We start from the raw sequence: 26,188 nt of genomic DNA, 5'->3' as shown, positions 1-26,188 counted from the left end.
GTAGTGAATGAAGTTCAAACTCCTAGCTGTTTTCTTAGAACAGCTGAATACATGAGATTTTTCTAGTTCATGCTATAGTGCTTGAACAGACCGTATCATTTAGACAGGAGGCATAGAACATTTTTGGGTATTGTAAATAACCTTTTATTCTCTCCTCCACTCAAACCAAGAATCTTGAAGTCTTTAAGGTTGAAAGTTAGCTTAAATTGCTTAGCAAGTTAAAGTGAATGCTATCTTGAGCATTTTGCTTATTTTCAATAAGTATGAATTCATTTGATCCATAAGACTTGTACATTTAAAATACTATATACGATATGTCCAAACAATTACAATAATCTGATTAATTAGCAAAAGATCATTACAAGTAAAATGAATACAAAACTTCAAAATCATTTTCTGGAAGCTTATATTTTTCTACGCAAGGGTGGCTCCAAAAGGTCACGTTCATACAACCCAGTTTGTGGTATTTGATGAAACTTATCTTTAAAGTGTTTGATCACATGTTGAGAACCCAAAATGATTATTTCTATAAAAGGGTATCTAAGGCAGATTTCATTGTACATTGATCTTCAACATTTGGATAAGAAAAAAACCTGAGATCTATACCCAAAAAGCTATTCTCTGTAGAAGAGACTTACAAATACATTTGTTTGCTGTTTGTAGCCAACAAATTAAATACATATAGTATACATAATTGGTACTACAAAAATTGTGCTATACATTTTAGCTGTAGTGCAGGTCATACTTTCATTTTCCATATTAAGTGCCAATAAGAAGACTTAACAAAATAATATAAAGTCTTAAACATGAGGCTATGTTTAAAGCATTAATTGTATACATATTGCACACTAGATAAGTGAATACTCATGGTTCCAAAATACTCACATTGCATTTGCCAGTGCTTACATAGTGAACCACATTTGGGGTAGAGAGGGGTTCATAATACCAATTACATGGATCAAAGTAACTAGCAAAAAGTGAGAAGCGGTTTTTCATAGAGCTGGTCTCTTCCCTCAGATCTCAGACAACTTGCTGCTGTTATTGGTCCCGGGATTCATAAAGGAGTTTTGCTGCCTATGATTACAAAAACAAGACATATCATTGCAGTTTGCTATATAGGCACCTCAGTGGTAAATAACTGAAACTTAAGGCCTCTTAGTCTTCCCCAAGAAACTACTGTAAAGCCAAAAAGCTGTAACTTGTTTTCAAATCCTGGTCCTTCTACATATGTATAGTTTTCATACATGGGAGAGAGACTAAATCATATTCTAGAGCTTACTATCATGGCACAACATCAATCAATTTCAATCAGATTCTCAAGGGGTAAAACTTCAGAATTTCATAAATAGCTTGCAATCTTTAGAACAGTTTGTCATGACAGACCTGCCAGATAACTGATAATTTCTTTTTGAGAAGTCATTTAGTGATGTTGGCTAGGTAACAGCTTTCTAACCAAGTTGCTTATCTTATGTGGACATGCATCTTGTCATTTGTATTTCAAGAAATATTCCTGAGGAATATTAGATCAGCCTTGGCAATGAAAAAAGCATTATCTGTTGGGGGGAGGGGGTAAAGGGGTGTTCTATGAAACAGTGTGTACAGTGGTAAACAGCCTTTGAAAGGGTCTTTCTACAAGAGTGATCTGGCCTGTTTCCATGTGAAATAACTCAATGTATTTTCTTTTAAACACATTTTTCATAAGCCTGGTGTTCACTGCCATCAGAAATGTTGATTTAAGTGATTATAGAAAGCTTCTTACATAGTAAGTAGATGCTACATGATTTTTTACAAAAACTCTAGGGAGGATTGCCAGAAATTCTCAACTCTGATTTCTTGATCAAGTTTGAGGTACTATATACCCTCTCTTGTACCCCCAGCTAAACCAGGCTTAATAAAAGCCTAGCCCAAAGAGATTGCCTGAGGTCGGCCTGGAAAAAGTAGCTGACAGCCATGCGCGTTTAGGGTAGTAGAAAATGGATTAAACAGCTGTGCCTTGCGAAAAGCAGAAACCAGTACAAGCTGGGCCTTCTGGGAGAGATGTTAAAGGAAGAAGCAAACTCTCTTCCTTTCTTGGGAGAGGGCAGGAGGGGTGCAGATGGGGGCTCAAGATGGGGTTGGGGGTGCAGGAGGGGTGTGGGCTCCGGCCCAGTGGTGCTTATCTCGAGCAGCTCCAGGGTGGCAGCAGGGCTAAGGCAAGCTCCCTGCCTGCCCTGGCCCCGCACCGCTTCCGGAAGTGGCTCCTGGGGGTGGGGTGGGGCAGGCAGCTCTGCCACACGCTGCCCTTGCCTGCGGATACCACCCCCCGAAGCTCCCATTGGCCATGGTTCCCCATTCCTGGCCAATGGGAGCTGCAGGGGAAGTGCCTCCAGGCGAGGGCAGTGCACAGAGCCCTCTGCCCCACCCGCTCCCCCAGGGGCCGCAGGGACATGGTGCTGGCCGCTTCTGCGAGCAGGCAGGGAGCCTGCCTTAGCCTCACTGCACCATGGGGCTGGATTGAAAGCCCTGATGGGCTGGATCCAGCCCACAGACTGTAGTTTACCCTCCCCTGATCTAATAGGATAATCTCAAAGTGTTAGCTTACTAGTTTAAACACGGAGTTCTTTTCATGTCAATTTTTAACTTGAACAGTATCTCTCACATCGGGACATTTGCTTATTTTTAACCAACAATTTATTATTAATTACCCAAAACCACATTAGTATATAATCAACAGTTCATTACTCAAACAGACACAACCAACTGTGTGTACCACATACACACAATAGTCTTGCAAGCAATTATCACAGACTAGAATTGAGGCTCAGTAATTATATTAACGACCAGTCAAATTAGCAATATTTCTTATTACATTTACTTATGATCAACAATTCTCAGTTCTTTAGTACCTAAAACATCACACTTCCAAAGGTGCATCTGTCTCTAAGGCACTAACCACAATCCTCTATTAGACTAGTCCAAAAGGGACAAGTTTAGAATGTTAAAAGCAATTGCTTAAAACAATTCTTTTCAATCTCTAATTCCTTTAGAAATCCAAACAAACTGATCTTAAATATGATTACTTGAGACTCACTAGAGTGTGTAGATTCAGCAAGGTAACCTACAGTTATTTATATTGAAGAATAGAAGGGGAAATACCATGTTTGAAATGAAATTTCACCACCTCTGCTTATCCTCTTAACCTTGGGATGAGGGAGAGTCCTTTCCACATGATTGAGTTGGGTGGTGGTTGCATTTAGGATTCTGCAGCTACTTGTGTTAGGTTCTGTCAACTCTGAGTACATCGTGACCTCAGTTTTATACCCCCTTGTTTCAGCGCTCATTGGAGGGGGCCACCCTCCAATTCCTATAGGACACATACCAAGTAGGTACTCAGGTTTGAGCTTTACTTCTCTGCTGCTTCCATTAGTATCTAGTACATGGTTGTTGGTATACAACAAATGTCTTTAATCCTTTTCTTAGCAGAGGCTTTAAGTTTGAGTCATTTCAAAAACTATTTCATTATTTGCCTGCACAAATTGGGATCCCCCATTCTAAGCAATTTCTCTTAATATCCCAAAGTTATACCCTGCTGTACATCTTTACATTTCTCCTTCCTTGTGTCAGTCATTTCCTATTACTTAAAGAGCTCAACAATTTGAAAGGATTTTGTTGGTTTTATTGTAATCTTCTAAATATGGAGGACATACTCCATACATTCTTTGATTACAATATGTATTTCACATTATTTAGGACTTACAACAGAACAAGAGTAATTTTCCACATACAGGATATAGATCTGACTCACAATGCAAACAAATGTGCCATTTCTAATTTGGGGTGAAAGATGATTCATAATAAATTTGATTTACAAGGAAACAATGTACAGTTTATAATTTGGGATGAAAACATGTGGCTTGGATTTCTTGGGGGTAACAGCCCAATTTAACATTCAATTTTATAGCCACAGTTCTAAGTTGTTCAACTTGCAGCTTCCCCACCCGTCTCTTTTCTTGACCCACTCAATGTGCAACAGGCCACTTTTGTTTGGAAACTCGGAGTTCTTTTTAACTAGGGAGAGAGAAGGAGGTTTATACATATGCATATTAGGAGAGATTCTTGCCTAGGTGATTAACAATACTTATTTAGCTATTTTAGTTTCTAGCTGGAGAGGGGAACACTCAAACTTGGCTGATCTGTGGGTCCTTACTGTCACATGATGTGAACCATTTTCTTATTGTCCTCATAAGTAGATCTTATTTTGAGATAAACAGAGGTAGATAACTTTTCTAATTTGAGGGCAAGAAGGAACAATTATTAATCATTAATTATTCAAGACATCTGTCCCATATATCCCTTACACTCCTTATTCATCTAATGATTGCATTTGCTCTTAGCCCAATATCATACTGTGAACTTACATTCAGTTGGTTATCTCCCATAACCCCTAAGTCCTTTTCCCAGTCACCGCTTTCTAAAATACTTTCCCCCCCCTCCATCCTAGGCTTCTTGGTTCCTAGATGTACAACTTTGCCTTGAGCTGCATAAAAGACGTTATTCAAGTGAGCCCAGCTTAGCCCAATTCAGATCACTCTGTGGAACTGACCAGTTATTTACCACTCCAATTTTGCATCATCTGCAAGCTTTACCAGGAATGACTGTTCACTTCCAAATGACTGATAAGATATTGAATAGCACTGGACTAAGACCACATTGCACTGGAAACCCTCCCAATGGACTATGATTCCCCACTTAGAGAGCTAGCCAGATTGTGATTTATTTTATGTGCTGCAGATTCTGTATAGTACTGAAGTATTAAATCAAATGCCTTACAGAAGTACGCCAGTTACCTTGGTCAACCAAACCTGTAATCTTAAAAAAAAAAAAAAAAAGTGACAAGGCTTCTTCCATAGAACCATGTGATTAGTATTATGTTACTGTGCTTTAATTCTTTACTGATTGCATCCCACATCAACTGCTAACTGTGGTAACTATGCACATGTATATCAAATAGAGCAACAGATGAAGATTAGATTGTCTGTCCCCGTGTAAGAGGTGGTAACAGCTGAGCTGAATGGTCACTGCCAGTAGCCCAACATGCAGAGCTTGGATTTGGCAGTTTTGACACTCTAGCCCAGTGATACTCAGACCTCAGTGGTTCAGGAGCCAAATTAGTGATCAACATTATCCAAGAGTCACAATAGTGTGAATTCATTGTTTCATTTACTATTTTTATTATATACACATACACAGCAAAATGATTGACCAAGTATTACTTTATCAACTACAATTGGTTAATATAGTAAAAGCATCGCGAGTGGTTATGGTTTTAATATCATGTGCTGCAAAGAGCCATAGGAGACACATTAAAGCGCCACTGGTGGCTTGAGAGCCTCAGTCTGAGTATCACTGCTCTAGTCCCTCATTCTGTTAAGATTTAAGCTGAGGCTCCCTACTGGAATTTTATTATTTTCCTGCTTAGGAATACTCTCAAGCTGCATGTTAAAATATCTGTACAAATCAGTGAGGTCTTAGATTTTTTACTAACTGTTCTAGAGTTCAGGAAAAGGGAATCCGAGGAAGAATAGGCCTGGAGTGACCCTTCCCTCCCACTTAATGGCTTTAATAATGGCACAGAAGTGGAAGTTTCCATAGTAGTAACTGACTGATTTTGTGGGAGAGAACTTCTTAAATGAAAACGTGGAAGCTTTCAATATGATTTCAGGACACTGAGGAAGTTTTAGATGGACTTCAATTCACACTTTCAGGGATGGGAACTTGCATTCTGATTTTCTTGAAATACTCTTAAGGAAGGTGGCTTGGGAATATTAAAGTTGACTATTTCAGACTATGCAGCTTAAAATAAATGTAACACACCCATCTAGTCATTAAGATATGCTAACTCATTCTGCCACTTTCCCCTTCCTTTTGGAGGAACCACACTGCCACTTGAAAGAAACTGTTACAGTAGTATGCTCTTGGCTTTCGTGACTGACATATTAAACAGACAATTAATGCATCTAAGAACCTGCCTCATCTATATATCAGATGCGGAGGCAGTCTCAGGCTCATCTAGGATACAGAGACCGTTACCTGGCTGGACAGGGCAGATGTGGAAAAGTTGCTCTGACCTTTTGCTGGAGTGTGGAGGAGTGAGTCAGTCATAAGCAGTGCTCACTGACCCACACTTGGAAAGCAGGAGGATCTAGCCTTTAATTATTAAGGAAGGGTTTTGGTTTTTTTTTTAAAATAGACACATGCCAGTATATAGTTTCTTCTCTGACAGAGTACATCTTTGCTACCATAGTTTTAAAAGGGGGGGAGGGAAGGGGAAGCTACTGAACTGGTTGGTGGAAGTCACTGGCCAAGCACTTGGAACTATGTTTTGTTGAAGTGCTAAACTAGCTTTCGACTGCAGTAGCCTCTTCTGCAGGTGCATAGGAAATATTTTCTTTTCAGCTTGTTCTACTAGTTCAGTTCAATAACTAGTTCAAAGTTAAGAAACAGACCAGGAGTTAAAAGCAGTAAAGCTTGTTTTCCTCTTTCAATCCATGAATTAAAGTGAGGTGTGAGGATTTCGTCTACTAGTTCTAAGATCTTGAAGGATATGGTGACCAGAAACTATCAGTTCAACTCACTAGGTACAGATAATACTTTTGTTAAATAAGTCACTTAGTTTTGTATATCAAAACTGTATTGAAAATCCCTTTTCTTATGTATCCAGCACATTTAAGGTAGTTTGATTTAATATAAAAATTTTAAAAAGTGATATTTGTGCATTTTTAATTTAATTCTAATTTTCATCCAAATGGAGCTTTACCCAAGTCTAGTAAATGTATCAGTCACCATTTTAACAAATGTAAAAGTTAATAATCTGAATTAATTGCAATTACATAGCTCAAAGTGTACAGATATGTATCCTCAGCAAAAAGTACCACCATATTTAGTGTAAAGGTGGAAGTTACTTGCAAATCACCAATAAGAATCAAACTTTTTATTACGAAAATAAGGACAAATGCAAAATAAGATTAAAACAGATTTAAATCAAAGTTTTCTGCTTGCTGATTTAAATTATTTAAACCTGATTTATGTCACTTTGATTTAAATCAATCCACTCTGCTTTCCAACATTAATCTAACCTTTAAACCAAAATCCTTTCAGAATGTGTTATGGCTGTTTTTAATATCTATTTGCAAAATTAAAATTTTATTTGGGATTTCCTTAAGGTTATGGAGCAGCATATATATCATGGTAGCCCCCAGCAGTCCCAATCAGGATTGGGGTCCCATTGTGCTGGATGATAAACAAAAAAGTAGTCTTAGCTGCGAATCAAAGAAGTTCTAAAAGCCCAGGAATCAGATCTTATAGAGGATGCAGTGTTTCAGAGCAGTTATGAACTATACAGATTTTTGCAAGTCAGGCAGATGCTTATTCTCCTTAGTTTACTTGTCAATTCACCCTGTATAGTTAATTATACCCCAGTATTAACTGTACCCAACTACTAATTCTAGTTAATGCAAAACAGAGTCACATTTTTACTGAAGATCTGGAATAAAACCAAATCAACTGAAAACCTTTGCAGATGAGACAAAAAGGTTGAGGGAGTGGTAAATAAGGTTGAGGGAGTGGTAAATAATGAAGAGGACAGGTCACTGATACAATCCTATCCGGATCATTTGGTAATACAACTAACTGTGAACATATACAGCTATGAGCAAATAATGTAGGCCATGTTTACAGTACAGGAAGCAGTGACTGAATGATTTGGGGGTCATGGTGGATAATCAGCTGAATATGAGCTCCCAATACAATACTGTGGACAAAAGGGCTACTGAGATCCTCAGATGCATAAACAGAGGAATCTCAATTAGGGTAGCAGGTTATTTTACCTCTGAATTTGGCACTTGTGAAACTGCTGCTGGAATACTGTGCAATTTTTAAAACAAGATTGCATGTTTATCTAAAAGATCTGCTCTAGGAATTATTTTGGGAAAGTTCTATGGCCTGTGTAACATAGGAGGTTAGACTAGATGATCACAATGGTCCCTTCCGTTCTTAAAAATCTATGAAGTATTCCAAGGTCCCTCTATCAATTTAGCATTAAGAATAAAGATAACTTTGGAACTTAGAGAAACCAAATTCCTGATTTTTTAAAAAAATGTTACAGTATGAAAGATATGGCCATCTGGTCTGGTTTCACTGATTTATAACAGTTTCACAATGCTGACGTTAAGGTTTAGCAAGATTATGTTCTTCCCCTGCATCTGGTGTTCTGTTAGTGTATTAACATGCCCTGTCTGCTGCTATTTGATATATTTTATGTATTATCTCACTCCCCCAGTTACTTAGGTCTGAACACACAGTGCACTGTTCTTAACCATAGATATTACAGTTTTTTGTTGTGCTTTTTTGGTTATGAAAGTGAACTCCAGGATTATTACATAAGAACTAAGGGAAACCTAATGCAGGTTTTGGTATTTTTGTGTGTGACTAACTTGCATACAAGATGAAACCCTCAGAAGTGAAGGCTCTAATTTGTAATCTTGTCAAATACTGAATATCAATCAATCCATGGCATCTGGAAATCCATTTACCACCAAATATTAAAGCCCCAGAGTAAAGACAGTTTCCCGTGCTTGCTGTAACCACTCAGTTTCCCCCCACCCATTTAGATGCCAAACCAGCATGTTTTCTAGACCTCAGCAGAAGCCAGTCCTGTAGTCAGAGTATGGTCTATCTAGTATAAGATGGGTTATGGCCTTATTATATTTATAGTACAGTCACAACTAGTTGTTTTGCACACAAATGGTGACCAAACTTAAGGTGATCAATTTTAAACATTAAATGTATTTTACACACGTTACCTTATGCATAGCTGCTAGCCAGGCTGCTGACAGCTTCTTGTTAGAATTGAAGTCTTCACTGGCAGTAAATTTCATCTGTGTGAGCTCCTCTGACCCTGGTGCCTTATACTGCAGGAGCATACCTGTGGCACGAGTATTGCCTCCTGAAAAGGGAAAATTAAAGTAGAATCCTGAACAAGCAGTAGGAGAACAAAGTATTTAGCCACTTGAGAAACAAAAGAAGGGATGCTCTGTCCATAATCACCAATATAACTCATTCCCAATACCACTTAAATGCTTTAAATGGCTTGCATTAACAGCTGCTGCTATTGTACGCTACTGTGTGAGTATGAACCACAGTGTGTTACCACAACCCAAAGCCAAGAATGCACTGTCAGAACATCACTCAGGGAAGCTAGCAGCAAAAGGAATTATTGCTGGAAATAAAGCTATTTATACACGGACATTGCAAGAACACCTTTCTAGTTTGGAATTTTTTTAAGTGTTAAAAGTCTTAAAAATAAAGTTCATGGCAATTCACCACAGTATCTTGCAGCTTACAAACAATGGAAATTATTATTCTTGTGAGATTTAACCATTGTTCATATTTTAATTAAAAAAAAAGAGGGGTCCTTACTTGATAGGAAGTCAAGCTCACAGCACTGAAAGCTTTCTGGTCTCTACCAGACAGGTGGGAGGGTAGGTGGCCTCATGGTGGAAGCCTACTGTGAGGCCAAATAACTCCTGAAAGTATCAGAAAGTGGGGTGTGTCTGCCACAGAGGATCGCTTCACTCAAGGAACTGTGTGGGAGAGCACCCCACCTTATAGAATTTATATTCTAGATGTGATTTTAAGATATGATATTATTAATAGGCCATCCAGTGAAGACAAGGAGGGAAGCAAGGAACACGCATAGGAATCAGGTTAGCCTAAAAATCAAGAAAGGTTAGTATGGAGTAACACGTACCAATGGCCATATCTTTCATACTGTAATGTTTTTGTTTGGGGCATTTAGTACACTATTATAGGGTTAACTAAGTCACCAAAACCTTCAAAAACCAATCCCCTGCAAGTCACCTCAACCTGCCTGATCCAATGCTCCTTATGCATACAAAGGCCTCATTTATTTCAATGAAAAGATTATCTGCATCTGGAGTAGGGCCCTAAGGGGTCAGTATCCTTATGGCACTATGCAAGAGAAATCCAGGCACAAAGATAATCTTGCACTAAGCTTCTGACCACAAGCCCCAAAATTACATTTATGAGTTAACGTGTTTTTCAATCTCTTTGCAAAAGGAGCAATTAGATTCCTCTGCCCTCTCCAATTTACCTAGTTGGATTATAAAACTGAGTGCCTAACTTTCACTGTACTGGGACCTTGACCAATTTCAGATTGTTGCAAACATGATTACGTGACACTGATCTGATCTACCAGTAAGCAAAAGTCAGTAGTAGGTTACGTAAACAATACAGCACACAGCAAGACAGGAGAAAAACAAATACAGTAACCAGTATTTTCTCTTCATGATTTGCTTAGTCACAAGCCCATCTTTCCACCCAAAACAAAACAAGCAACCCCTCCCACACCACTTGGGCATAAAATAAATAGCTTCTCCCCTCAAAAAGGCAGACAATCCTTATCTTAAGAATCAAATCATGCCAAATGTACTGACTGTCCAAAATTAAGGTTTTTACGAAGATCCACTTTTAAAATCTCATGACATGCCAATTACATATGCAATACATTTCATGTACCATATACTCTACATACCCAGCTACAAAAGACAACTGTTAAGATCATATATTGAAGCAGAATAGCAAGATAACTATCCATTTTGAATATGCACACTTGCCTATGTATTGTTACCAAAGATACTTAAAGAAAATCAATTTATTTACAATATTTCGTTATGAGGACTAGAACAAAGCTTCCAACTGGTGCTCAATAATTTCTATTGCGATTTCACCACTGCTTTGGTCTAGAAACTGGCCCAAGAGCACACTGTTTGAGCACCAGTATTTTCTCTTCATGAGACATAAGTGGAAGAAACTAAACTGCCTTAGTTATAGACCTACAACTCCAAAGCGATACACTTCATACAAAAAGTGACCAAAATTTAGTAAGTTTCCGTTTCCCTAATTTGGCACGTTAATTATGGGTAGTTTTTGCTGAAATTGCAGTGATGCATGCTAAAGATATTCTAAAATAGTTTCCAATGTCAAGGCTAGTGTTCCCTGTAATTGCCTCTCCATGAGGAATGACTGCCAGAGATCAAGTTTAAGACCTATGAGAACAGTCTTTTCTGTTCCATTTCCACCACTTCTTATTCTATTCCTTCCATTTACCCATTCCCTTTGCTTCCTCATTTATTCTATAATCAACATTCAACACATCCACACCTTTCTTGCTCTATCCATCCTCCCATCTTGAGCAGCAGTACTTTGGTCGCTTCAGGAAGTGAACGCTCTAGTGCCCACCCATTTGTGCAGCAGGAAGTGAGCTATGCATAGTGCCTGTCAGCAAGGGGAATAGCCACAAACATATGATTTAAGGGAGCCCTGATCAAGGCAGAAGTATTTTAAGTCTTCCTCCAATAGTCAAAATGTTCTCCACTTTAGAATTTAGATTGGATAATTTCTGTGTGTTCCTATTCTTTCTAAGGGCATCACACAAAACACGTTTAAATCTAACACTTTTAAACACAGGTTGCCCAAAATTAATTTCAATAAGATCTGTAGACAGCAAAGAGGAGAGGAAGAAAGCAGCACTGAAAAGGGCATCATAACAGCATGCTCAGGTGAATCAAGTTCACAACAACATTGCTGACCTTCAGTAATGTGTTGGCTCTCCAGAAGGCTGGTATAAGTGTGAATATCTTTTTCTACATCAAGAAGGTAGGCAAGCAGTGAGAAGAAAAATTAGTCAGAAGAGCAGTGAATAAGGAAATTAAAGGAGCAATAAGTTACACTCAAATAGCCACACATTTGGTTGATCTGAATATAGGAGTTAGTTCATTAGACAGAAATTACAGTGACTACACTGCTCCCACATTCCACAGATGTGAGATTTACAATGAAAATCCAGTCGTACTTGACAAAATTATTAACGGTAAAGAATCACTTTTGAAATCCTTGTTCCCATTTTTTATTTAGTGTACTCTAATACTGGGTTTGCGCCTGATGAGCGTATTTTGTAGGACTTGGGTAAAAGTTAGTTACCCCATTCAGATTTCGGTTGGCCACAATCAGGGGTCAGGTGAAAAGTAAAACTCTGCATGAGTGTTTGGTTAACCACATACCAGTTAGATGTAGTTAACAGTTTGTTAATTTGATAATACTAATTGGTCCCAATCTGTGGTTAGACTCTTACTTCTTAACATGTTATAGATAACATCCTCTCTGACACTGCACTTTCATCAACTCCAGAGTCTGTCCCTTATAATGTTGGCTTCAAGCAAAAGCAGGCCACAGCTGGGTCCTGATACTTTCCATTCTGATGACCAAAGTTCTTCCCCACCACTACCCCCACTCAATCAAGAGTGCATCTCTATGGTTCAGCAGTGGGAAGCGGCAGCAGGGCAGATGTCCACCATCACTTGATTCAAGGTACAAAGTTCTACTGGGTTGAGGATCAAAAGGTTAGAAGTCAATTCTGAATTCTTGAGTTTTCTCTAAAATGCTACTGTCAGAAGCCACAAGGATAGGCTTCCAAATGCTACTGCTGTACTCAGAGTGAAATGAAGCACCCATATCTGAGTTGTCGGTGTAAAAGAAGGTGTATTGTTTTATTAGGTTAAAGAAAAGCATTGCAAATTCATAACTTATGACCATTAGTTTAGATTCATTGCAAGATTTACCTCCAGGAGTAAATCCCTCTGTAAGTATCTGGACAGTTGAAATCTGTGCAATTTCAATTTCATAATGGCTGTCTCCATCCAGAAACAGATATCTACACAACAGAAGAAAACATTGCTTCTTACAAGCGTGTCAGTTTTCAAGTTTACAAAATAAGTCTGATTCAAGAGAAACAACAGGTTCTACCAACAGTATCCTGACAATTTATGTACTTTAACACAAACCTCGCAGGGATTAATTACTACAGTCTTAATCGCAAGCAGTAAAGATAGGAAGAAAAGCTTTTAATACAAAAAACCAACTCAATCAATCAACCAAAAAAAGAACTCCCCCTCCCCCCCCTTCTGATCTTCAGTTAAAGCCAGTTGAAAGCTATGGGCCAGACTGCCAGGTGCCTCTTGCAAAACTTCCTGCAGAGCATCCTCAAGAGGGAAAGTGACTGAGGCTTTTTGAAAGACATTGTCTAACTATCTATAATCTGAGGATCACACACAGCTCTGTGGAGGCTGGAACCTTATGCATGAGTTCAGTTTTTAAAATAAATATTTTGAAATAATTTTTTCAATGGTTAAATTTTTCCTCTCATGCCCTCTCAACCAGTACCCTTCCCATTACTGTTGGCAACACATTATTTATATTCCAATAGCACCTACACGTCAACTAGGGTTGAGATCCCACTGTACTAGGCACTAAACAAACACACAATAGAAGACTGCACCTACCCTGAAATGGTTAAAACAAAACAAACTAACAAAAACTACACACAGTACGCAAAAAAAAACAAATGAGAAGTCTGGTGGCACCTTAAAGACTAACAAATTTATTTGGGCATAAGCTTTCGTGGGTAAAAAACCCACTTCTTCCCCACGAAAGCTTATGCCCAAATAAATTTGTTAGTCTTTAAGGTGCCACTGGACTCCTCATTGTTTTTGTCGATACAGACTAACACGGCTACCCCCCGATACTAGACAGCAGGCAGTTTGTTTAAAATTACACTATGATTTCTTTTCACTTTTATTCACAATCAACCAACCATCCCTCTATCCTATCCACCTCCAATAGAGGAATACTCCACCTCCCTCTGATTGTAGGAGTTTAAATTAAGAAACCTGTCAAAATTATCTGAAGGTATCCTCCTGGCTGTTTCATCTCCCACACAGGAACTTCCCTTCTCCCTCAAAGAAAGGGACAGGGCACTCACCTGGTCTTTTGCATGCCACAGGTCCACTAGCAACCAATCACTTCCATCCCCCACTGAGGCGAGGGGCCCTACACTGCCGCTCCATTCTTCCTACCACCTAATCCCACAACCTTGGGATCAGCAGACTCTCCTCTCCTCCTCCAGAACTAGGCTTTTGTCTTTCAGAAGAACTCTAAAATTCACTCTTTCAGTATCTGTTACCAAACTCCTAGTCCACACGCTGGTCCTCTCCCATCTTAACTTTGCAAGACATGTGCCTGTCATCATCCTGAGGATTCTGCTTGTATATTGTACCTCTTTATCCCCAGCATTCATCTGATACAAATTTTTGCAGATTAAAAGCTCTGAGGGGGTTAAGGACAATCTTCCTTTGTTTGTACATCACCTTATAGGTTTTGGAAGCTACCAGTATACAAATAAAAATTAGACTAGTCATGTGGACTGTACAGTAGGCACAGTATATAGAATTCATTTCTTATAGACAACCAGTTAGGAGACAGCAACAATCTGTCACTACCTGCCTAGCCAGATTCAAATTAACTGCTTACATGCAAAGTGCTTCATAATATTCCATTATCAATTTCTGGCGCCACCCAAGCTTCTTAGGGTATGTCTACATTGCTAAAAAACACCCCAATTTAAAACAAAAAACAAACCCACCACACTCACACAACTGCAGCAACGAGTCTCAGCGCCCAGGTCAACTGACTCAGGCTTGCTCTACAGGGCTAAAAATAGCAGTGTAGGGATTCCCACTCCTGCTGGAGGCCTGGCTGAAACCTGACAAGGGGGTTGATCTCAGAGCCCATGCTCCAGCTCAAGCAGGAACATCTACACTGCTATTTTTAACCCTGTAGCATGAGCCCAAGTCAATTGACCCAGGCTCACATTCACTGCCGTGGGTCATTTTTTGCAATTCAGACATACTTTTAGTGTAAATTTTTGCTGTGATCAGCAAGGTTTCAGTAGCAAAAAAACAACCAGACTCTGATGATGCAACATATAACAATAAGCCCAAAACAGCTTACCCTTGGCTCATACCTAGGGCCCTACCAATTTCACGGCAGTGTGTCACGGACTGTGAAATAAGCCCTTCCCCATGAAATCTGATCTCCCATTTGCTGCTGGGAGTGCCCCAGCCAGGGAGCTCTTAGTTGTGAGTCCCTGCTGGGCTGGGGAGGGACAGGACTTGTCCTTCCCTTGCATAGCAGCTCTGGGAAGGAGGGTGGGAGGGAAAAACATCAGACCCACCTCTGAGTGCCTCCCCCTGCTGCAGGAAGCTTCCTGCCCAGCACCGGATGTTCCTGCAGCTGGCCGGGACTTGTGGAGGTGGATCAGATATCCCCCTGCTCCTGGGAGCATCCCAGCCAGGGAGCTCTTAGTTGTGAGTCCCTGCTGGGCTGGGGAGGGACAGGACCAGTGTTCCCTCTAGTTTTTCCCCAACCATGTGTGGAATGAATTTTGTTATGTGCACCAATATGAGACATCACCTCCATATTGGTGCACATAACAAAATTCATGTGGTGGGGGTAGGGCTGAGGGGTTCACAGTGTGGGAAGGGGATCAGAGCTGGGGCAGAGGGCTGGGTGCAGGGGTGTTAGGACTCTGGCCGGAGGTGCAGGCTCTGGGGTGGGGCCGGGGATGAGGGGTTTGGGGTGCAGGAGGATGCTTCAAGACTATGGCAGGAAGAGAGGACCTGAGTGTGGGGAGAGGTCCCTCTCCCTGCCGCTGCAGCTCCAGGGCTCGGGCTGCAGGATAGGCACCCCTTCCCCGGCAGGTCGGGTCCCGGCCGCAGCAGGTTGGGAGCTGGATTAGGTTAGGGCCAGGCATGGCAGCTCAGAGAGTGGAAGATCAGAACCACTTCCGGGGACCTTTTGGGTTGGGACCCCCACGGTTACAACACCGTGAAATTTCAGATGTAAACAGCAGAAAACGTGAAATTTACTAATTTTAAAACTCTGGCCATGAAATTGATCAAAATGAACCGTGAATTTGGTAGGGCCCTACTCATACCATGTACCCACTTGCTGATTCTGGAAACATTTTAGAGCACATAAACCAGTAGGAATGCTGTAGAGGCAACATACAAGCCCTCGTGAAGAGCAGGGATGGGAAGATTAAACAAAGATTTAAAAACCTAACCAGATTTAACAAGTGCAGTTTCCATTCACATTTCTCACCTCTGGTTGTTGGAAAGTCGACAAACCATCATCTCTGATTTTTCTGATGTTCCCCGAGCAACAGAGAATGTAGCACCTTAGTAGAAAAAAATCCCCAAGTATTTATTCAATTATTCAAATTCTAAATTTGTAATTTAAAGAAAGAAGCAAAATTAGCATATCAAAAACTTTTATAAACTTTTGCACTTAATACACCTATCCTAATGGCTTGAACACTAAGCTACGTTATGCTCTCCATTTTACCCAATGTATCTTAAAAGTCTAATCCTGAAAAGCACATCAAAAGAGTTCACTGTTACCATCAGCAGCAAAATGGTGCAGTTGTAACTAAACATCCTGTGATCAGTTAATATTTCTTCTCCGATGTGTTACTCCAGGAGGAATTCTGTGCTACTGCGCGCATATTTTCATTTTTTTGCGCAGAAAAAAGCTTCTGCTGAAATATTGATGCAGTTCTGCCTTTTGCCCACCAGAGGGCACTGTGGTGCAGAAACACAGCAGCAGCTCCCAGCCAGCTAGGGAAGAGAACGAGCCTGCCTTCTTCGCAGTGCCTGTCAGGCCAGGCCCAGGAAACTGGAGCAATGAGGAAAGATAGCATGGGGCTGTTGTGGGGGGGTCAAATAGGGGCTCATAAGGGCTAGTGGGGGAGGACAGACTGGGGCAGGGGCTGAATGGGAGTTGAGGCACAGGGGGGAGGGAGGTGTAGGGCAACATAGGGACAGTGGGTTGCTGAATGGGGGCACAGAGACATGAGGACAGGGAGTGCAGGGCCACATGGAGACAGGGAGAGGGGAGCGCATGGCCACATGGGGACGGGGCAGCTGTGCCTGACTGAATGGGAGAGGCTAGGTGTCAGCCAGGGTCTGCATGGGGGAAGCTCCCTAACAATCCCTCCCAACCCCGCCAAAAAACCTGTTCAATACTTTTCCCACCCATACCAAACAACCCTCCAAGTTCACACCCAGGCGCCTTCCCAGCAGTTTACTTCCCTCTCCCTCAGCTCCTCCATTACTCCTGACTCCCCCAAGCCTTTGCACTGCTTCTGAGGGGTGCAGGAAATAAGGTTCTGTACTGTAGTTTATATGAATTATTACTCAGAGTTCTGTATTAATATGCCTAGTAAGGAATCTATTTGTCAAAAAAGATTTCCTGAATCTTTTTTGTTGTCTGTATTGTTACAGATATACTTGCTGAGAGGTATTTTGAAATAAATGACCAAAAGTAATTGAAACTGGTGTGATTATATTATGCTATTTTGACAAAATATGCAGAATTTTAAAATACTGTGTGCAGAATTTTTATTTTTTGGCCCAGAATTCCCCAAGGAGTAATGTGTGTAGATTGTTGTAGGTTTACTTGATTTAAGGCACACGCTCAACCTCAAAGCAAGAGGCAAAGGACAGTATCAAATGATTGTGGGACAGTTTCCTGCAGCTACACGGGACCATTTTTGCCATCAAATATTGCAGTTAGTAAAAATATTATAGAAACTTTTAGAAAAGTGTACAGAATATACAGTGAGATATAAAGATTTTATTGGCAAGTGGCCGTTCAGTTCAGGACTGCCCCATGCTCAGATTTTCTTAGTTACACCAGTGTAAGTCAGGAGTTACTCCATCAAAGTTAATGAAGTTATACTGCTATACGTGAGAAGAATAAAATAATTCCCTTACAAATAGTTTGTTTAAAAGCCATCTGTGCCTCACCCCCAGAGCACATTATAGAATAACCAGTGCATTACGTTATACGTAATCCATGTGTAGATGTGTTCGGAAAGCATGTTTCCCACCACATGAGGAGCACTAATTTTGGTTGAGTCTTTCACAAACCAAAGAGACCAAAGTGTTAAAATTCAAATGTAAGTGTTCTATAGAAATTGGTACATTCCTTCCTATGCTCATGGAGCTGTAGGACATTTCACCAGGAATGTGCATTCTAATTAGAGGTGTGCTCTTGCCTAACTACTGAAAATACCTATTAAAGTCACATTTAGCATCCCTTGAAAGGCATGTTCCCAATTTTAAATAGTCACAGGATATTTTAAAAATTTAACAAAGACCTATCAGATTCTTCATTTTTAAAAACAGTACAATCAGGGCTCCAGTTATATTTCATACTGCTCTTTAAATCTATTCACAATTGACAGTTCAGCGACAATCACAGCCACCTACACAGTCTAGGGAGGAAGAAGAGATCAGAGGCTGAAATGAAGTTTGAAGCATGTATTCTCTCTCATTATAAGACTTCAAAATTGTTTTCTTTACTGTTAAGAGTGTATTTGATCCACATTGTGTGTACAGGGATGTGATTTAATAAAGTGCAATATTACAAGAGAGCTATTACCATGCCCTCATACATTCATCAGCTAGTAAGAGGCATTAGAGTTCCTTTGACTCTAGAAGCCGAACTTTTAAAATATATAAAAATGAAAATCTCATCTCTGAAGAACAGATCCGGCTGGATAACAAAATAATGGGCAAACAAGAAAAAAAAAAATGACAGTGGGGAAGTATTTCAAAAGAGATTTCTAGAGACTGCAACATAGCACCTTACTTGACAACATAAGGGAATTAGTTCTGCTATTTATCTCATTATTTGTTTGACACTCACTTGAATAACTACGTACAAGATCAAAACAACAGTTGTGCAGGTAGTACTTACCATTCATAAGCACTTTAAGCTGCTTGTCATAAAATTCTGTTTCTTTCTGAGAGATGAAAGCACATTCAGCACACTGGCGCACAGGATCTACAAAGCACATACGAGGCAGAGGCACTTTTTTACTGCAGCACTTGTCACAAAAGCACTTCCCACATCTCCGGCAATGGTGCTAGACAAAAAAAAAAAAAAATACTAATATTATAAAAGATGCAATTAATAAGAGCTGATAACGTTACCACATCAACACTACTACTCCTGAAGCATTGGCATGCACAAGAGAAACTAGGTGAGCAAGTAACAACAAGATACACAGAGGGGAAAAAAAATACTAGATATGGCTAATTAAGTGTCACATGATTCTAGAGATAGTAAGAAGTGCTAAAATGACATCTCTGGAGAATGGAACTCTAAAGACGGTCCAGCATGAGCAATAGCAGTGCAAGCTTCTCCAGACACCTGAGCACTGTGCTTCAGGTCTGACCAGAGTGAACAAGGGTGAAAAGAAGTCTCCATGGACCATTAAATCCTTGTCCTCACTGTCAACAAGGCTGCAAAAATATAATGGTGGTTTGCACGTCCTCTTCACTTTCCATGGAGATTCCACTGGGCTCCATCCTCACCCCACTCCTCTCCCTCCAAATATTTAATTTCATGTCTAAAAGTGACAGAAGCAATTCCAGGTTTTATAGACTGAATGATCAGTTAGTAGAACAAGAAAAAATTCTACAAGTGTCCAGTGAAGTTGGGATAATGGCAAATCATTTGCAAGTGTGATAAGGCCTATTTCACAGCAATTATAATTTCGCAGCCAGGCGACATCGGCGGCTATCCCTCAATACAAGGATGATACCTGCCAGGAGGAAAAGTCATAGATGAGACTTAAGATAGCTGAGGAGTCCTATCTGTGCTCTACAGGTTTTTCCACATACATGACAGGGGGTTGTTTGGAGAGAGCACAACTGCTGGCCGGGATATTGTACATTTTCCTTCTGCCTGTGCTGTTTCCCAGCCTTGTGAGCAAGGCAATTCTCTTCGAAACGGCTGAGGCTTGATGTATGATGCGATGCCATTGCAGTCTATTGCCAGCCAGCTCTTCCCAATTTGTTGGGTCAACACCTCCCTTCTTAAAATATACTTTCAGGGAGTCCTTGTAGTGTTTTTTTGCCCCTGTGGGTCCTCTTACAAAGACTAAATTGAGAAAAGAGCATTTGCTTCGGAACACAAGTACTGGCCATCTACACACAATGACCAGCCCAACAAAGTTGATGTTTCATAATCTTCGCCTCAACTTTGGTGATGTTAGCTGCAGAGAGAATGCTGGCCTTGGTGCAACAATCTTCCCATCTAATACGGAGAATATTCCTAAGGCAGCGCTGTAGGTGCCACTCCAGATGCTTAAGATGGCTTTGGTACATCACCTAGGTCTCGCACCCATAAAGGGGAGTGGGGGTGACCACTGCATTGTAGATCAGGATCTTAGCTTCCATTCACAGATCTCTCAATAAAGATATGACGAAGCAACTTTCCAAAGGATGTGTTGGCACAGCAGGTCCTATGTTCAATCTCCACATCAAGATAGACTGGGAGAGGTAGCTACCAAGGTAAGGGAAATGCTCAACATTTTCCAGGCATTCACCACCGATGACAATTTGTGGGAGAAAGGGGGCAACTTATCCTGGGACAGGCTGATGGAGCACCTTAGTCTTTCCAATGTTGCGGGAAAGCCCCAGATTATGATAGCACCATAGAAAAGATCTAGGGTGGATTGCAAGTCAGCCTCGGTGTGCATGGGGATAACACAGTCGTCAGCATACTAAAAGTCTGTGATAACAGTCCTAGTGACCTTTGTTTTAGAATGAAGATGCCACAGGTTGAAGAGCTGGCCATCCATGTGATTCTTCAAGAACTGGGATTGAGTAAGGCAGTCACAAATAAGAATCAAGATCACAGCAACATAGATGGGGAAAAAAAGGGTTGGGGCAATAACACAGCCCTGTTTGACGTAAGTCTAGACGGTAAACGGGTGCATCTCTAACCCATTAAAGAGGACAGTGCGCGGTCATCCCATCATGAAGTAACCTGAGAACACGAATGAACTTCAACAGACAGCCAAACCTAGATAAGACCTTCCATAATGGTTCACAACTGAGGGAATCAAAGGCCTAAGTTAGGTCAATAAATGCCATAAACAATGGCTGGTGTTGTTCTATACACTTCTCTTGGATCTGTTGTGCAAGAAAAATCATGTCGGTGGTGCCCCGAGACAGTCTGAAACCACACTGGGATTCCAAAAGGATACTTTGGCAAGAGATAGGAGATTATTCAAAAGGATGCGAGCAAGGATCTTCGTGGCAATGGAGAAGAGAGCAATGCCTCAATAATTCCCACACATTAACTTGTCCCCTTTCTTAAAAATGGTAACAATATTGGCCCTCTTTAGGTTGGGTTGAATTTTCTCATTAACTTCAAAATCATGCTAGTCGCGAGACTCTTCAGCAATGCCTCATTGAGAGGTTCTCTGACCTACCTGACAACATCAATGACATCCAAATACATTGGGAGGAGTTTAAGACCATTATTCACAAGGCACATGCTGAATTCACAAGGCATATACTCCACTCACTGGATTGGATTTGATGAAAATGAGGAAATCCTAGCACTTATTCATCAGAAGAGAAGCACATTTTGCACTTGGTAAAATGAACCCTCTAACCAGCAAAAAGACTCTTATTGGCTTAAAGTTGTAGTTCAAAGGGGGCTGCATGACATCAAGCATCAGTGGTGGCAAGCAAAGGCAATGGAGATCCAGAGCTTCGCCGATCAACATGACATGAGAAGCTTTTTTCAAGCAACAAAAAAGTCATTTACGGGCCAAGTTCAAAGGACACAACCCCTCTGCAATCTCAGGACAGCTCCACCCTTCTTAAGGACAACGTAGCCCTCAAGCAACATTGGAAGGAGCATTTTGAGATGCTATCGAACTGCGAATCTGAAGTCTCAGCTGCCATCATCCAGTCCATTCCTGAGCATTCAGTAATAGACCCTCTTGCTGACGACACCCCCCCACCCATCTCCTGAGGAAGTTTGGCATGCCATCACTCAGACTAGAAACAACAAGGTGCCAGGCCCAGATGGCATCCCCATGGAGGTCTTCAAAGCTGGTAGAATAGCACTCGTGCAAAAACTTCAATTTCTCAGCTAGTAGTGGGACCCCAAATCATTATTTCCACTGGAAATGATGACAGGCACAATAGCTATTCCTTGTTTGAGATCACAGAGGAAATTAAAATAATTCATGCTACATAGTAAAACTCTCCATGGGAGATGGAGCATGTCAGGCAACCAACTTATGGATCAAAATAAGTTTCAACCACTGATGTGAATAAATGACAGCTTGAGTTTCTGAATATTTCTTTAATTAGGGAGCAAAACTTATGTGCACAGAACCACCAATCAACCTCTCCAATATGCCCATCCTCCTCATTGACCAGCCACATTTACTTATCATAGTTACCAGTCTAATACTTTTAGGATTCCTGAAGATTACCAGTATACCATATTTAATAAGATTTATTTTCCACTTCGTTACACCATATCTGTTGGGCTTTATCTTCCAAATAACACATTGCAAAACAAGTGTTTCAACCCAAGATGCATCTTATATTCATCTTTCTTCCTTTCCATCAGTGTATGCTAGCAAAATGTCTGTGTAATGAGGTAGTTATGCAAGGAACGTTATTCATAGCTAGAATGATTGTCCTGCTAACTTTTGCACAAACTAGCAATCTAAAACAATTATGTCTCCCCTTCTCCAAAGAGAAACTCCAGATTCTTGGCAATATGCTCCGTCTCCTCTGACAGTAGTTCCCAGTAAGACAGCACCTTCTCTATGCTGCTTGCTAGTAAAAGTTCATGCAACGGAAGACAACATAAAAGTTAATTAAAATACTCTATATGGATGGACTGAATTACATGCCCAGTGCAGCCCACCTCATCAATTTCAGTGAATTACTGTTCATAATTCAACAAAAGAACTATTTTTACTTATAGCAAATGCATCTTCTGCCAATATCTTCACCCATTATTTGTTTTGCACATTTTGTCCAAGTACTTTATAATCGGGCTCTCCCTAGAATCCTAGCCTTGAAAATAAGTGTTCCTAATACTAGACTCTTTCACTCACATAACCAATTTTTTATGCAACTCTGAATGTACTGACATGAACATGTTTGTCGTTTACCTGCCAGCATTACTGACAACAGCATATTTTGAGAAGTGTTACTTATATGTTGCCTCAAAACCAGCAAAGTATTTTAGTCCTAAAAATAGTCATTTATTTTAAATTTCACAGCAGAATAATAGATTAAAAAGGATGAAGACCTACTCCTAGAGGCGGGAAACAAAAGCTATTTTTAAGGCATGTCAAATTTTGGGTGTAAGGTACTTGAAAGTATCCTTTTGAAAGAGAGGTTTCAACACATTTCCAAACAAGAGTTCACAAAAAAAGTTCCACAATGTAATGTATTTAGGCTTATGTTTTGTTGCTCTCTCTTACCTTTCTGGTTATGAAATCAAACTTCGTTTCACACTGCATACATCTTGGACACTAGAAGACAGTAAAGAGTACAAGATTTATGTACATCTTTATCCAGGTACAATGCACAAGACTAAACATATTAGAGTAATTTCTAGAAAGTTAAATAGCTCTAATGAATTCCCATGCAAGTAATGTCTAAGTAATGCTTGTTTCTTGCTTATCTTAATTTTCTGAACATTTGTGTGGTAGGCAAGTACTATCCACGTCTTACAGAGAAAGAAGAGCAAAAGAAAAAAATTGATTTTCCCTAGGCACAAAGTAAATCAGTAACAGTCAGGATTACAACTCAGGAGTTTCAATCTCATGCATAGTCCATTAGTCCAAATTTGTATTAACTTGTATAGTGTACATAGAAGATAACTATCCATTTATTATACTGTTACACATTTTTAACTCACAAGTGTTGTTAGTTTATGCATTATCAGTAGTTAAAATATCTGAAAAATAGCATAATTATCTTGGAAGTTCTGTTCCCTCCTCCGTCTCCCCCCCACAACCACGAAGGCTAAATCTATATCTGCAAAATTTCACTTGCTAGTTTATAACTTTTTCCTAGAAAGAGCTTAGTGAAAAATATATATATATATATATATATATGAAGTCACAATTTCCCCCCCCCCCCTCATTAAACATTTGATAAGAGCCAGCTGCTCTGGGTTTTGTTGTCTAAACTGGTAACAAAGTGCTTGAGAGAAACTTTATTCAATAAGTATTAGATGTGGTTATTATTATGGCATTTTCTACGCAGATACTAACAAAAGTCACCCACTACGTGCTGATCTACAGCACTATTTTACATCACCGGCATCTTTGCTGAGACCCGCATCTTTCCTGAGACCCTCATATTTCTACATTGTTTCAATTCAACACATAATACCAGATAACATTTCAATTACAAAGCCTTGGATAGTATCAGGTTTATCAGCTAGGCTATTAATGCAATGTTGTGTTTGACATTTGGGACAGGTGGTAATATGTTCAGGTTCTGCAACAGCTTTTGGAATTATAAAGACTGTAAGCTCTTTAGACCAGAGCCCATCATCATCTTATGTTTGTGCCATGCCTAGCACAATGGTGCCCAAATCCCTGACTGAGGCCCCTAGATGCCAGTGCAATACATATAAATGTATCTAAAATTGAGAGCACAAGGCAATGGGTTGGGAGGTGAAGGGGCAAATGGGGTAGAGGGGAAAGAGAATACTGCAGTTAGGAGCACTGTCCTTCAGATTATATATTAAGCCGAGGTCTCTCTTGCTTTCAGTGACCATTCAGGCGAAATATCTCATGGTACATTTTGAAAATCATGGGATGAAACACTGTGCCTTAGTCAATATCCCCTTGCAACAGGCTCCAAAACAGAGTATCAGAATTAAAATAAAGCAGGTTGTAATGTTCAAGGTTGAGAATGAGCTAACTGCTAAGCATACAAAAGTTGCTATTTGCCTATTGTTACCATGCTCCCAGTATTTAACTCCTTACTTTGTAAAGTTCTTTAACGTAACTAGAACTTTCATGGTCTATTTTAGAAAGTTCTAGATATTTCAGCAGGTTCCAAATCAGTATCAAAGTTCAATAAGCAAAAACTTAGCTGATGTGAAATGCCACATCAGCTAAGTCACAAACCTCAAATTCCTGAACCACCTACTTTTAACTACAGCTTGATGCAATAAATCACTTATGACATTTAGCAAATTCAAGTACCTGCATTAATCTGCAACTAGCCAGTTCCAATTAAAGAGATTGCTCAACTGTTCAAATTAAAATATTATACAGAATGATCAGAACTGGTCTCAAATGATGAATGTTCTTTCAAAAGATGTACTGAACATCAAACCCCTGTCAGAATGGCTACAGAAATGCACATTTACCTTCACTGTATTATCAGTTCAATGCACTAAGCCCTTTAAGTCTATTGCCAATGTAGACTAGCCCTAATAAGTGAAATACTGTGCATTGTTTACAACAGAAAGGAAATGCATCTCATTTATCTGGCTGTGCATAGAGTGTATCTGCTGGCTTGTCAGTTTTTAAAACATGGGCTAATCCAGGTTTCCAGCACATTATTTTTGAGATAAACATAGCAGAAAGAGCAGTGAACTCTTAAAATCAAACAGTAGCAAAAAGGGACTCTAACTTCACTTGCCTTCCCCACCACTATTTAGGAAGCAGATTCACTCACATTTTTTTAAGTCAACCCAACAGAACCCTTTCCTTAGCCATTTCTCCAGCAAGACAGCTTTCTGCACTTACATGAGGTTTTGCCTATAATTGTTTTGCCTCAGCAGAGACGGCATTTCCTGCCAGCAAATATGGGAACCACCTATTCACAAGATGGGACAAGAGACATAGGCAGCCTCAAGATAGGAGTGATAAGATAAAATAAAGAGGGGAGAAAAAAAAAACCCCTAACGCCCCAATATCCTTCCATTCCAGGCCACTGAGGCTGCTTTACTGGGCCCTATACAATAGGGGGACAGAGAGAAGCCAGGGCACAGGCGCATAAGTGAAGTGGTTTTTTGAGGGGAGGGTGGAGGGCAGGCTCCTTTGCCTATAGGACTGTAAGAACCCAACACAAGGGGAAATACTGAGCGCCACTGTAATGAGGGGAGTGGCCCGAACGCCCCAGGGGTGGGTCAGGACCTTGGGATCCCCACAGGCACCTTAGAAAGGATTTCATCACAGGTGCATCTGGATAGCGGAAGTCAGAGTCCAAGGAGCTCAATGCAAGGAGTGACGCGGGGGAAAGGGGCTCACCCAGGCGGGTCGGGGGCGGTTGGAGCCAGGAGTGAAGGGGAAGACGGACCCACAAGCGGGGGCCGGTGGTGAAGGGGTGTCGAGAAGGGGGAGCCCAAAGGCGGGGTGGGAAGGAGGGTC

General features: G+C 40.4%; 1 protein-coding gene across 3 annotated transcripts in view; it reads right to left on the bottom strand.

The window, feature by feature from the left end:
- Positions 1-128: 128 nt before the first annotated feature.
- Positions 129-26,188, bottom strand: part of ZFYVE21 (zinc finger FYVE-type containing 21) — a 27,242-nt gene continuing 1,182 nt past the window's right edge. For 2 of the 3 annotated variants that reach the window (XM_026654242.2, XM_026654240.1), the window contains exons 2-8: positions 23,273-23,323; positions 18,718-18,886; positions 16,057-16,132; positions 12,678-12,769; positions 11,649-11,702; positions 8,841-8,983; positions 129-1,074 (exon numbers count right to left, since the gene is read on the bottom strand). In XM_026654242.2, the coding sequence (XP_026510027.1) occupies positions 1,039-1,074; positions 8,841-8,983; positions 11,649-11,702; positions 12,678-12,769; positions 16,057-16,132; positions 18,718-18,886; positions 23,273-23,311 (609 nt within the window). In that variant the 5' untranslated portion in view covers positions 23,312-23,323 and the 3' untranslated portion in view covers positions 129-1,038. The remainder of the gene's footprint in view (positions 1,075-8,840; positions 8,984-11,648; positions 11,703-12,677; positions 12,770-16,056; positions 16,133-18,717; positions 18,887-23,272; positions 23,324-26,188) is intronic. The other variant, XM_026654241.2, reaches the window with a different exon arrangement.

This window comes from Terrapene carolina, unplaced genomic scaffold (assembly GCF_002925995.2).
Source record: "Terrapene carolina triunguis isolate 2854851 unplaced genomic scaffold, T_m_triunguis-2.0 Scaffold189, whole genome shotgun sequence".
NCBI classification, from domain to species: Eukaryota; Metazoa; Chordata; order Testudines; family Emydidae; genus Terrapene; species Terrapene triunguis.
The sequence above is the reverse complement of the archived record's forward strand: the minus strand, read 5'-3'. Positions and strand labels throughout refer to the sequence as shown.